Here is a 15,127-nt window from a genome sequence, read left to right on the forward strand (position 1 = left end):
TCCATTTTCTCTGGCAGGCAGCTTGGTTTAAAGCTGATCTTTATTTCAGACACCTCAACTGAAACTAGCTATACTGATTTAATCCAATAGATGTTTGAAATATCGCCGTGATTATTTCTATTGATATAATCAGAGGAAGTCAGCATATAAATAAGCTTAGCTACTTTTGAAAAAGAGGAGGAAACAAACAACTTTGCTTCTCCAGTGAGTCCAATACCAATCAATTTTGATTGACTGAGCATGCACTGAATAGTGACTTATGCATTTGGCACTGTCTTCATGCTTCATTTGCCTTCTTCACAATCTGGCAGTAATGTATTCCTCTGCTGCTTTGCTTTATGCAAATATATCAAAATTATAATTCAAATGAGTTTACTTTCACCGTAATGAAATTTTGCAGCAACAAGTTCATTTCCAAAGGATGGACTCATCCATAAAATTGCAATATATTGGTCACGGATTTCATGTCATTTCTAAAATTAAATTTGGAACATTTCACCACAGACAATTAGCAATCTTATTTACACATATTTTGCCCTGCAATGTACTCATGTTTGTAAATTGAACTCAGTACATGTCTAAGATTATTTGTTGGTACTTTTGATTTTTATGTGGTAGGAATCAAAGCAATGTATTAAAATATTACTTGGGTACAATGCTAACTTTTCAAAATATTTGCCACCCGTGAAGTAAATAATATTTTATTTTTCTAAGGGCTAAGACAGATGATTGTGGGCTACAATTTTACATCTAAAAGTTGTTTGGAGGTGGAAATTAGAAATCACTTTGCTCTTTTTCTAACCCTAAAGTGGGTGCTTCAGTATTAAATACTTTACTAGAGGATCTCCTGTTCAGGATGTTTATGGCGTAACTCACTGACAGTGTCCATTATTTTTATACTTCATATCTTCATTAGCAGCACAGTGGAGCAGCTGGTAGAGCTGCTGCCTCACAGCACCAGAGACCCAGGGTCAATCCAGACCTTGGGTATTGTCTGTGTCAAGTTTGTATGTTCTCCCTGTGACCATGTGGGTTTCTTCTGAGTTTGGTTTTCCCCCACATCCCAGAGATATGTGGTTTTGTTGGTTAATTGACCTCTGTAAATAGCTCCGTGTGTGGGGACTAGATCTGAAAATGGGATAACATAGAACTAGTGTAAACAGGAAATCGATGATCAGCGTGGACTCGGTGGCCCAAAGGGCCTGATTCCAATATTGTATCATTCAATCAATCAACTGTAGCTGTAAACCCCCAAAAAACACCCATGAAGGAAAGTGTCTATCAAGAGTTAAAATGAATGTCCCTCCTGGAGCAGTCATTGGGAGTGTGTTAAAGCATAACCATTTATATTTTGCAGAGATTAGCTGTGGTCTGCAAGCACAGACTTCTGTTGTTGGCTACAACAATAGCATTAATGATATTGGTAAACGTCTTGGCAAGTCCATCGCGGCATATGATTTATTTTCAGTGTTAATGAATGAATCAATCTTACACCGACAATGTACTAACTATCTTGTATGACAGCAAATGCTTTTACGATTGATGATGAATGAGCTGAGTTTGGCTGGCTAATTCAGCAGATGCCGACAAGTTTCGTTTAGTTTAGAAATACAGCAAGGAAGCAGGCCCTTTGGCTCACCGATTCTACACTGACCATCGGTTCACTTTTTAGACTAGTTCCATGTTATCCCACTTTCACATCCACTTCTATACACATTTACAGAGGCCAGTTAACCTACAAACCCACACATCTTTGGGATGTGGGGAGGAAACTAGAGCACCCTGAAGAAATCTGCATGGTCACCAGGGAGAATGCAAACTCCACACAGACAGCACCTGAGGTCAGGATCGAATGTAGGTCTCTGGCATTGTGAGGCAGGAGCTCTACAAGCTGTGCCATTGTGCCCCATTCAGTTTCTGAATCAATCTTGGGAATTTGGTGCCAGAAAATTACACTTGGTGAATGGACAACTTCCGAACAGAACTGAAGCAAATTTTGGCTTATTTTATATTTTTTCAGAAAAAGATAAATTCTAATCAAGCCAATAGTTTGGATAGTGGATAGAACATTCATTCTCATTATCTTATAGTTTTAATTTCAATTGTCCTGATATTTTATTCATCTATCAAATGCCAGGTAATTATATTCCAATGTGATATGTAAAGGTTATGCACTTGGTTTGCGTTGGTGTGTGTATTAAATAGTGGTGATGGATGCCTCACTAAACGCACTAGAAAATAAAGTCTTTTATTAAGATTTATAGTGGGTTCAAATGTTTCTTAATGAGGAGTGATGGGTAGTAGTCAGTCTTGGGAAGAGAGATACACATAAAATGTGACTGTCAGAATTGATTTAGAGAAGGATCTGTAAACATTCCAAAATGAACAGCCTTCATTACTCTGATGTTTTTGTTGGCAGCTTAAATGTACTACATAAGCTGATTACATATTGCCCCCTGCTTTGAGAGCCCCATCTGCACTCCATCAAGTGAGTATGACTATGGCTACAGTGGAGCTTCAATAATTGGCTTTAGTAGTTCTAAATGAAGGAGAGGAGAACCTAGCCAGAATGCCTATTCCTCATCCCTAGCAGCCAAACACTTACCTGAAATTTCTAGCTTGAGCCTAATACACGGTCCCATATTCCCACAATGTGTAGGGAGAAACTGCAGATGCTGGTTTAAACCAAAGATAGACACAAAAAGCTGGAGTAACTCAGCGGGTTAGACAGCATCTCTGAAGAAAAGGAATAGGTGACGTTTCGGGTCGAGAAGAAGGGTCTGAAGAAGGTTCTGATCCCAAAATGTCACCTATTCTTTTCCTCCAGAGATGCTGCCTGGCCCGCTGAGTTACTCCAGCTTTTTGTGTCTATCTCATATTCCCACAATATCTACTGCCAAGGTCCAAAGTAATACTCTAATCCCAACCCTGTTTCTTGGTCCATTGAGGTATCCTTTTAGAAATTTCAGTTTGATAGTCATGTTCACAGGTAAGAGGGTGTGCATCAATGCCTCACTACGAGTTGTTGGCAGGGCTGAGTTTACAACATCCTTTCTATTTTATTCCCTTTATCTTGTATCTGTACACTGTGGACGGCTTGATTGTAATCATATATGTTTTTCCGCTGACTGGATAATATGCATAAAAAAATGCTTTTCACTGTACCTCGATGCACGTGACAATAAACTAACTAAACTAAACTAAACACGAGAATGAGCTGGGAAGCTAGACAGGCTAGAGAGCTTAAAAGGCCAGGAATTTGATTTAGCAGAAAACAGCCAACGTTAAAATTCTGCATTATATTTCACATCCCTACGAATTCAATTTGCTTTCATAAGAGTTTAAATAATTTATAAAATAATTCTAAATTAAATATAAATAAATAATGTATGTTATTGTCCTGAAATAAACTTCCCATTATCATTAAAATGTGATCAAAAGAGTGCACGAGTAAGACTGTAGAAAGAAAGAACTGCAGATGCTGGTTTACAAAACCAATAAGCAGTGCTAGAGTAACTGGCAGCATCCCTGGAGAACATAACTTGATAAAACGACTGAATAAGGACCCCGACCCAAAATGTCACCTAGCCATTATGCTGCCTGACCCACTGTGTTACTCCAGCACTCCGTGTCTTTGTATGAGTAAGACTATTCTTTACGTTGTCCAATAAGGAACGTGTATTTTCTTGAAATCAAACAAAAATAAAGGAATAAAACCTTTTGCTACATTATGAATATGCTGCATATTTTCATGATCACTGTTCATTATTGGAAACTTTATTTTGGATGAAAATAATTGTGGCTAATTTTGTTGTCTTTTGCTTTTCTTTAGCTCCTGAAGTTTTTCAGTCCTTTTTGGAAGGAGGCCCTGGCTACTCATATCCAGTGGACTGGTGGTCCTTGGGAATAACAGCTTATGAACTGTTGCGGGGCTGGGTAAGCAGTACAGTTTTGCACTCATAGGTTTTCATGTAACATGCTTGTTTCACATAACTGGTATTGGATCCTAAAAATGGAGAGTGAATGAATCGCAAACTTGTGGTTGAAATATCAACATTACATAGAAACATAATTAAAATTTTATGAGCACATTAAATCTGCTTTTACCTGTCACCCATAAAAATACATCACATCCAGTACTTATAATGCCACCTTATAACAAATTAAAAATGGAAGGATGTTCTGTGTGGTTCATAAATGTCAAAATAGAATCATGATCTAGAATATCCCCATTTTCACCTAAAACAGGGGAAATAAGAGTACGTTTGGTGTCTCATAAATGATCATTGCTCATTCACACCATGACATGCACTGGATAACTGTCAATTTTTTGACTGTTTGCATCTCCCGCAATTAAAGTTTTTCTTTCTTCAATCTAAGGATGTTAATTGAAGAATAGTTCCTCACAAGAATTAGGATTCTGCAGCGTCCAAGGAAGGAATTCATGTTCATAAGTTCATAAGTGATAGGAGCCGAATTAGGCCATTCGGCCCATCAAGTCTACTCTGCCCATCAATCATGGCTGATCTATCTTTCTCTCTCAACTCCATTCTCCTGCCTTCTCCCCATAACCTCTGACACCCGCACTAATCAAGAATCTATCTCCATCTCTGCCTTAAAAATATCTATTAACTTGGTAATAAATTCCACAGATTCACCACCCTCCGACTAAAGAAATTCTTCCTCACCTCCGTCCTAAAAGAACGTCCTTTAATTCTGAGGCGGTGACCTCAGGTCCCAGACTCTCCCACTAGTGGAAACATCCTCTCCACATCCACTCTATTCAGGCCTTGTGGAGTCAACTGAGAAATTCATAATTATTATTGTTATCAAATTGCAATTAGCCCGCAAATGTTAAGTATAGCATTGCTAGAGTCACTGTGTTGCAAGTAACACTGATCCAGAAAGAAGTTGGTATGTTATCATACAACCAGATATTAATATATCTTCACCAACGGTGTTTGTTTTATTTTCAAACTAATGCTTCACCTTGTGCAAAATATCTTTCATTACAATGATATGCTTTTTTCCTCTGATAGTAATTTTCAGACAATACATTTTTGCATTCCACTTCTGATTCCACTTCAAATCTTTTGTTATTACTAAAATTAGAGGTTAGCTACAGAGAAGCCACAACTTGTTACCAGGAAATTAGAGTTCAAGCTTTCATTCTTCATCAGGTCATTGCCACGACAAAGAACCTTAATTACTATGAAGAAAACATATCTAAAGCATGTTACATTAGCAGAAATAAAACATTGTTATTTTTTTCAGTCTGTAAAGGGCACAGTTAGCCTCCATGGTTCAAAGCATTGAAAAGAAGCACTTGTGATTAGCTTAATTTGCAAAGCAATTATTATTCACCACAGCATTCTGAATGCAAGAACATGTGGCAGTTCCAATTCCAGTTATGTTTCCTCACAGGGGAAGGAATAAGGTATTCATCTCTGTGACAACAATAGGTAGTTTGATTTAGAGGAAGGTCAACTTTGAATATACTGGTTGTTTAATGCCACGGTAACAAATAGTTCTAGCAATCCAGAATTTGGATGGTCTATTTTGTTTCCATCCTTGTTAGTTTTCACCTGAGGATGTTGACTCCATGCTGTTTATTGGTCTTCCTGACACAAAGCACTCTTCAGTCCCAATCCAGTTTTCCATTCTTTATGAGGCATTCTTTATAAGGCATCCTATGCAGTCATTACTCGCAGGCAGTTTGAAAAAATGAGGTATTACAAGCAAGCTCACATTCGATCTGCACACAAATGCAACATTTAATGATCTGGAATTAGAACACTAGCCTATTGTCCACTGTTGTGAGTTTAAACGAACCACTCGGAGTCTGGAGCTGTAGGTATTACAGGTCTTTACTCAGCAGAAGCAAACATGCAGATAAGACCTGAGGCAAGAATCATCTTAAACTCAAAATTTCAAAATTTTAGACCTTTTGGGGAAAAAGATATTAACACACAATCAAACAAATAGTTACAAATCATTAATTGACACAAGTGGTGGAGTAACTCGGGGGTCAGGCAGCTTCTCTAGAGAAAAAGGGTGGATGACACTTCAGGTCAGGATCCTTTTTCAAGAAGGGTCCCGACCCAAAGCGTCACCCATCCATGTTCTCCAGAGATGCTGCCTGACCCGCTGAGTTCCTCCAACACTTTGTGTCGATCTTTGGTTTAAACCAGCAGTTCTTTGTTTCTATAGTTACAAATCATAGTTTACTTTGTTGTTTTGGGTGTGAACAAATGGCTTCATAGAATTACGCAATTAAAATAGGAGCACATTGTTAATGTCAAGACCAGAAAGCAAGGTAAGACAAGGTAATTCTGAGAATAAAATTCAGACATCCAAAACATCCTTCTTTCACCACAGAATTGTGAAGAATTACTTATTGGATACACAAGCAGCCCAAGTATTGATATACAGAAAAAATATATAACAATGTCCGCATTTGATATGCTAACTGGCAAAAGAGCTGGCCTGATACTTTCCATGATCTCATTCCGTAAGTGGATCTCCAAGGCATCCTTTTAAATGTTGCAAAAGTGCAAAGTATCTTAGCACTTCAAGATATCTAATGCTTGCTTTGGAATGTTAACTATCATTTTTGATAAAGTTGAATGCCACACTCCTCTCTCAGTACAGTGGTGGTAGGGATTTTAATGTAGACCAATTACCATAGCCATACTATGGGTGGTACAGTGGTACAAATAGCAGAGTTGTTTTTTGTGTGGTTTGCATGTTCTCCCTGTAACTGTTTGGCTTGTCTCCCAAGTACCAAAGATATGTAGGGTTGATTGGCTACTGTAAATTGCCCCTTGCATGTAGGTGAGTGATAGAATTGGGGGAGAATTGGTGGGAATGTGGGGAAATAAAATTTTAGTAATTGATTAATTGAAATGGGTGTTTGACAGTTGCTGCAGACTTGGTAGATTAAAGAGCCTGTTTTCATGCTGTATTATTTTGTGATTATCATCTTTACATTTGACCAGTGGATACCAGAATGTTTCTAATGTCTCTTGGTCATGCCTGTTTCCAAAACATATCTCTTAAGTGGTCTCCCGCAATAAGCTGGCAGCCTGCTTGTTTAGTTTGCTGCTGTGCTTGTAACTTCAAAACTGATTATTGCATGTAAGTCATATTGGGAAGAGGTTTGAAGGCTGATTCATGCTTGTACTAACGTTTCCAATTTTATACACTCTGTTTATCATTCACTGCTCCCTTATATCCACTTGGAGAAAAATAAGTTTTAGAAATGTCCTTTCTGTGCAGTGCGTCAATTAATAGATTCACTGATTATTCCTTGAAAGTAGGAACATTGAATTCACCAATTTTAGGTAACTAATGTAAAAAAACAAAACCTCCACCCCCTTTTTATAGTCAGAGCATCAGAGTGATACAGCTTGGAAACAGGCCCTTTGGCCCAACTTGCCTACACTGGCTAACATGTCCCAGCTACACTGATCCCACTTGCTTGCGCTTGGTCCATATCCTCCCCAAACCTGTCCTATCCATATACCTGTCTAACTGTTTCTTAAACGATGGGATAGTCCCAGCCTTAACTACCTCCTCTGGCAGCTTGTTCCATACAGCCATCACCCCTTGTTTGAAAAATGTACCCCTCGGATTCCTGTTTTCTTCTTTCCCCCTCCTTCCCTATGCCCCCCCTGGACTCTCACCCATTTCTCCCTTTCCCCCTCCCCTACCACCCATATTCTTTCCTCTGGCTTCACAATTCACAATTCTCATCATTTACAAAGTTGGATTGCTTAGATAAGCCAGTGCAAAGAATCAATGCTGACTAGCTGGTGAATAAGTATAGAGAAATAGGAGGGTTGAAGTCACCAATTACAGAAGCGTTTGCTGATGCAACCTTGATGTTGAAACTAGACCTTGTGTAGAATATATTGGTCAAAGATTTGGACCAGGCTGAGTGTCCCAGAGGAATTGAATTTTTTTCCAAAAATAACCCATATTCGTAATCTAAAAATATGCAGAAAAATAACACAGTACAAAGCTCTTTACATTCTTAGTGACCGTTTACACCTTCCAGAACAGTAGCTGTTCACAGTCCAAAGCGCGGCAGTGGTGCAGTGGTAGAGTTACAGCCTTACAGCACCTTACAGACTTGGGTTCGATTCTGACTACGCTGTCTGTACGGAGTTTGTATGTTCTCCCTGTGACCATGTGGGATTTCTTCAGGTGCCCTGGATTCCTCCCACACTCCAAATACGAACAGGTTTGTAGGTCAATTGGCTTCGGTAAAATTATAAACTGTACCTAGCGTGTAGGGTAGAGCTAATGTAGGGGGTGATCGCTGGTCGGCGCGGATTCGGTTGGCCGAAGGGCCTGTTACCACACTGTATCTCTAAAGTCTAAAGTCTAAAGTAAACGTGTATCAGATGGAATGTACCTAATAAACTCTCCAAAAGCAATTACAGTACACTCGCTATTACCAGGAGTTTTTAGACTTTAGACAAAAATTTATTTGTACAGTTTAGTGTAAGCAGGTGAACCGAGAGAATAGTGCAAAGTAATGTAATGTATTCAAAGTCATGAAGTCAATTACCACTGGCATGACAGCTGCAGAACAGGATGTCAGGCTTGAAGTGTATGAGGTCTTTCTCTCAAGTGATACACAAGAATTCTATTACCTGGCAGTGGTACTTCAGATATAGCAAGTGCGGCTTGCAGTAAAGAGAGAGTAAAGAGAACACAAAGCTGCGTGAATTCATGTGGTTGCATTAAAATAATTACTTGGTTTGCATGTGTGAATAATTTAATTCACTGCATATGTTTATTTCCAAATTAAAGGGGAAGCTACAGTTTAGTGCATTTTATATATGTGTGTACTTCTATAAGCCCCAATATTGCAATTTAGTTATGAATTACAGAATTACTATCTTCAATAAAATGTTCTGTTTATAGCTCTGCCTCTGTTTATTTACTAATATACATTGCAACACAAAGTAGCCTACAGCCTCTACAAAAAGCTTCTCTTTAAAGAAAATTCCACTCTAAGTTTTAAGCGTTTCAGGGAGTCCAACACCTTACAATGACACAAACCAAGAGAGTAAGCAGCTTTGCCCAGCAGTACGAAGCAGAATAAAATAAGTCTGACCATGTTACATTTATGAAGTTCCCTCAATACAACTGTGATATATCTACCGGATGCTCTGGGCGGCACTGTGGCGCAGCGGTAGAGTTGCTGCCTTTCAGCGAATGCAGCGCCGGAGACTCAGGTTCGATCCCGACTACGGGCGCCGTCTGTATGGAGTTTGTACGTTCTCCCCGTGACCTGCGTGGGTTTTCTCCGAGATCTTCGGTTTCCTCCCACACTCCAAAGACGTACAGGTATGTAGGTTAATTGACTGGGTAAATGTAAAAATTGTCCCTAGTGTGTGTAGGATAGTGTTAGTGTGCGGGGATCGCTGGGCGGCGCAGACTCGGTGGGCCGAAGGGCCTGTTTCTGCGCTGTATCTCTAAAAATAAAAAATAAAACCAATTCGGAGATACAGACAGCCCTTGCGGCTGGCTTATGTCAAAGCCCCTCACTTTATTTCAACAAAGGAGACATAACCAATATATGTTGTTAATTTATCCAAGAAAAGTTAACTCTTGATTTTGTTTCATGGGATTACACATCAAGCTTGTCTCCTATCACAAGTAGTGCAAACAGCAAGGTGAAATCAACTCACTATACAGGAACTGTTGTACAACTTAAATCATGATAGCTTGCCACTATGCCTCAGATAAGCTCTGGGCAATTCCTTTAACATAATGATAAATCTTCAGTTTACCAAGGGGGCTATCATCAATAAGGTTGAGATTATGTCAGAATTGTTGTTTGTTATCAGAATTTAACTTTCTCAATGAGAATGGAAGAAAGTTGATAAGATTTTTATTAAATAAACAATTCCTTTGTAAATCTCAAAAATACCCTTTTTTATTGTTATGCAATTCTCAATATGGTCATGCATACCAATAATATATTTTCCTTTGGCATCCCAATACAATGATATGAACAATTCCATGTTATCTTGTAGTGATTTTGAGCATCTGCATATTAAAATTAATCCACTTGGGGGTAATTTCTCAGGTGCCAGTTGCATGAAAGGGCTCAAAGGAAGGTATTAGAAGAAGATCATGGAGGCTTTGAAGAGAATGTAGAAGAGGTTCATAGGGTCATGAGGTCATAAGTGCTGGGCATAGAATTAGGCTATTCGGACCATAAAATCTACTCCGCCATTCAATCATGGCTGATCTATCTCTCCCTCCTAACCTCGTTCTCCTGCCTTCTTCCCATAACCTCTGGCACCTGAACTAATCAAGAATCCATCTATCTCTGCCTTAAAAATATCCACTGACTTGGCATCCACAGCCTTCTGTGGCAAAGAATTCCACATATACACCACCCTCTGACTAAAGAAATTTCTCATCTCCTTCCTAAAAGAACGTCCTTTAATTCTGAGGCTATGACCTCTTGTCCTAGACTCTCCCACGAGTGGAAACATCCTTTCCACATCCACTCTATCCAAGCCTTTCACTATTCTGCATGTTTCAATGAGGTCCCCCTCACTCTCCTAAACTCCAGCGAGTACAGGCCCAGTGCCGACAAATACTCATCATAGGTTAACCTACCTATTTCTGGGATCATTCTTGTAAACCTCCTCTAGACACTCTCCAGAGTCAGCACATCCTTCCTCAGATATGGTGCCCAAAATTACTCACAATATTCCAAATGCGGCCTTACCGGCGCCTTATAGAGCCTCAGCATTGCATCCCTGTTTTTATATACAAGCCCTCTTGAAATAAATGCTCGCATTGAGTTTGCCTTCTTTACTACCGATTTGACTTGCAGATAAACTTTTTGGGAATCCTGCACCAGCACTCTCAAGTCCCTATACACCTCCATTTTCTGGATTCTCTCCCCATTTAGAAAATAGTCTATGCCTTTATTACTACTTCCAAAATGCATGGCTCCGCACTTTGCTTCACTATATTCCATCAGCCACTGCTCTGCCCACTCTCCGAACCTGTCCAAGTCCTTCTGCAGAGTCCCGGCTTTCTCTACACTACCTGCCCTTCCAGCTATTTTCGTATAATCTGCAAACTTGGCCACAAAGCCTTCAATCACCTCGTCCAAATCATTAATATACAACGTGAAGAGACGTGGCCCCAGCACCGAGCCCTGCGGAACTCCGCCAGTCACTGGCAGCCAACCAGAAAAAGCCCCCTTCATTGCTACTCTTTGTCGTCTGCCATCCAGCCAACCTGCTACCCATGCTAATATCTGCCCTTTGATACTGTGGGCTCTCATCTTCCATAGCAGCCTCACGTGTGGCACCTTATCAAAGGCTTTCTGAAAATCTAAGTAAACAACATCTACTGACTCTCTTTTGTCTGTCCTACTATTTACTTCTTCAAGGAATTCCAGCAAATTTGTCAAGCAAATTTGACAAGCAAGACTTCCCCTTCACAAAGCCATGCTGACTTTGGCCTATTTTATAGTGAACTTCTGGAACGTTGCCTGGACCAGAGAGAATTAGTTATAGGAAAGGTTGGACAGACTTGGATTGTTTTGTCTGGAGTGTCAGAGGCTGTGGGAAGACCTGATATCTGATAGAAATGTATAACCTTTGAGAGGCAAAAAAATAGAGCTGAGAGCCAGAGTCTTCATCCCACAGTGGAAATGTCCGACACTAGAGGGCACAGCATTAAGTTGAGAAGGTTGAGAAGTTTAAAGGAGATGTACATGTCGAAGGAGGTTTTACACAAAGAGTGGTAGGAGCCTAAAATATGCTGCTGGGGGGGGGGGGGGGGGGGTGGTGGTGAGGGTGGGAGGGAGTGGGATTGGTGCGTGTGGAAGTTAGGGTGGTGCAAGCAGATGCGATAGTGACATTTCATTGGCATTTACACCAGCATTTGGGTAGATAGGGAATAGAGGGATATGAATCATGTTGAAGCAGATGGAATGAATCTAATTTGGGTTTTGTAAGGCAAAGGGCACGTTCCTGTGCTTCACTGTTTTATGTTCTGTGTTATAAAATGACAAGCATTCTTAATGGCTTTGCGAAGATCATAGCGAACTTTCTTGTACCACACAAGATTGACATGTATGCAGCCGACCTTTCCTTCAATGAGACCAAGGGCATTAAATACAGCACCAGAGATATGGCCTCACCAATTACTTATGTGTGTAGGAAAGAACTGCAGGTGCTGGTTTGCAAGGGTATGGGAATAGGAAAGGGTATTGGAAAACTGAAGATAGACACAAAAAGCTGGAGTAACTCAGCGGGACAGACAGCATCTCTGAAGAGAAGGAATGGGTGAAGTTTTGTGTCGAAACCCTTCTTCAGACTAGTCAGGACTGAAGCATAATCTTTCTACTTTTTGTTCAGTTTTCCAAGCAATATAGCATAATATTCTGTTACCTTTCCTAATTACTTACTGTACCTGATATTAGCATTTTGCAAATCATGGTTATTACTAATCATATTTTAATACTATTACTGTTGTTTTGAAGAGAATGGCCTTTGTTAGTAAAGGCTCCTGACATATACTGAAGGCAGTATAAGATAGAAATTAAGTATTTCTATTCTGTTTTGTCTTCCAGAGACCTTATGACATTCACTCCAACACTCCAGTGGAAGAAATATATCTCATGATCACCACAGAAAAGATCCACTGTTCCTCAACCTGGTCTAAAGGATTGGTGGCATTAGTGAAAAAGGTAAAGAATGGAAAGAAAAGGTCACAGCAGACATTCTTGCTCCTGACATAGATACTTTGAGTGCGAAAAATCAATAATAACACACTTCGCTGCTTCAAACGGATGAAAAGCATTCTCGGTGCTGTGTGAAAACATATTGCATTGAAATGCAGGATTGGAGTTTTAATCCATTCTACGCAGAATTCCACAAGCGTAGAAAGATTACAACACAAGCCCATGTCATCTTAATCCAAGGGCAATACAACTGCCTCCTTGCCTTGCCCTCCTATTCCCATACCCTTGCAAATATTATCCTTTCAAGCATTACCCAGTTCCCATTTGAACCAACGATCCAAGGAGAGATAGCCGAATGGATAGCAAATTAGCTCCATGGAAGGAAGCAGAGGGTGATGGTGGAAGGTTGTTTCTCAGACTGGAGGCCTGTGACTAGTGATGTGCCTCAGGGTTCGGTGCTGGGCCCGTTACTGTTTGTCATCTACATCAATGATTTGGATGAGAACATACAGGACAAGATTAGCAAGTTTGCAGATGATACAAAAGTTAGTGGTTTTGCAGATAGTGAAGATGGTTGAGAACAATTGCAGCAGGATCTGGATCGATTGGCCAGGTGGGCAGAGGAATGGTTGAAGGAATTTAATACAGAGAAGTGTGAGGTGTTGCATGTTGGGACGTCGAATAAGGGCAGGACCTACACAGTAAATGGTAGGCCTCTGGGTAGTGTTTTAGAGCAGAGGGATCTAGGAGTATGGGTATATGGTTCCTTGAAGGTCGAGTTGCAGGCAGATAAGATGGTCAAAAAGGCTTTTGGCATTTTGGCCTTCTTCAGTCACAGAAGTTGGGAGATCATGTTGCTGTTGTGTGTAACGTTGGTGAGACCGCATTTAGAATATTGTGTTCAGTTCTGGGCACCATGTTATAAGAAAGATATTGTCAAGCTTGAAAGGGTTCAGAAAAGATTTGCAAGAATGTTGCCAGAATTAGAGGATAGGAGCTATAGGGAGAGGTTGAGTAGGCTGGGTCTCTATTCCATGGAGTGCAGGAGGATGAGGGGTGATCTCATAGAGGTGTACAAAATCATGAGAGGAATAGATCAGGTAGATGCACAGAGTCTCTTGCCCAGAGTAGGGGAATCGCGGACCAGAGGACATAGGTTCAAGGTGAAAGGGACAAGATTTAATAAGAATCCGAGGGGTAACTGTTTCACACAAAGGGTGGTGGGTGTATGGAACAAATTGCCAGAGGAGGTAGTTGAGGCTGGGACTATCCCATCGTTTAAGAAACAGTTAGACAGGTACATGGATAGGACAGGTTTGGAGGGATATGGACCAAGCGCAGGCACGAGGGACTAGGGTAGCTGGGACACTGTTGGCCGGTGTGGGCGAGTTGTGCCGAAGGGCCTGTTTCCACACTGTATCATTCTATGACTCTATGACTCTATGAATGCCATGATCAAAACACCTTCTAATAACCCACTTAATAGTACTTTTAGATTCCCAAAGCACTCATTACATTGGCCAGTTTCTCCTCATGACACTTAAAGGAATAGTGGTATATAGGTCCTCTAGAATGGAGCATCTAACTTTACCACCCAATCATGCTGGCCATCATTTTAAATGCTTATGGAAGAGGCTCTCAGCAGAAACAGCCAGGAACCTGGAAATCAATTTAATTTTTCCATCTGAATGTGACAGTTCGGACAAGAGGCAGAATTTGTTTTCCAATCCTATTTATTCTGAGAAGTTGGTGGTAAGCTTTTTCTACCTGATATAACTGAATGAAGTGGAAGGTGATTGAGTTACCCACACGGGTATGTGACCACAATTACACATAGACCTCACCTGGTGAGACCAGATGGCAGTTTCCGTGCTTCAGAGGAAATTAGTCAGCAATCAAAGCTTAGTGGTTCTTATTTCAAGATTTATTTTTAAACTGAATTTAATTGCATCAATTAATAACTCCTATTCTCTGAACCAGATCAAATATCTATTCCAGAATCCTGTAAATTACGTAGCAAACTATTTAATTCTAGAAATGTATGTATTTTGAAATCAATTTCAAAAACTAATGTCTGTTTCGTCTTTTATCAACCAGCATAAAAATACAATGTTAAAATACCGTATTTTATGTCACGTTAGCTTCTTGTGAAAGAGCCTGAGTATCGCCTATCAAGTCTCAAGGACATTCAGAATTCTCCATACTTAGTTGATGTCAATTGGGATGCTGTTCTGGAGAAGAATCTCACCCCTGGTTTTATTCCTAATGTAAGTTTTTTTAAATGAAGGCAAAATATATTAGTACTGATTGATTGATTGATTAATTTAATTCCTGTACTTTGGTTTTATCATTGCACTTAATTAAGCTGATAATATACACATTCTGAAACAATGG

General features: G+C 40.0%; 1 protein-coding gene across 5 annotated transcripts in view; it reads left to right on the top strand.

The window, feature by feature from the left end:
• Positions 1-15,127, top strand: part of LOC144600287 (serine/threonine-protein kinase 32B-like) — a 187,853-nt gene that overhangs the window by 163,023 nt on the left and 9,703 nt on the right. For all 5 annotated transcript variants that reach the window (XM_078411876.1, XM_078411862.1, XM_078411881.1 and 2 more), the window contains exons 7-9: positions 3,833-3,936; positions 12,623-12,739; positions 14,875-15,000. In XM_078411876.1, the coding sequence (XP_078268002.1) occupies positions 3,833-3,936; positions 12,623-12,739; positions 14,875-15,000 (347 nt within the window). The remainder of the gene's footprint in view (positions 1-3,832; positions 3,937-12,622; positions 12,740-14,874; positions 15,001-15,127) is intronic.

This window comes from Rhinoraja longicauda, chromosome 1, assembly GCF_053455715.1.
Source record: "Rhinoraja longicauda isolate Sanriku21f chromosome 1, sRhiLon1.1, whole genome shotgun sequence".
Lineage (NCBI taxonomy): Eukaryota > Metazoa > Chordata > Chondrichthyes > Rajiformes > Arhynchobatidae > Rhinoraja > Rhinoraja longicauda.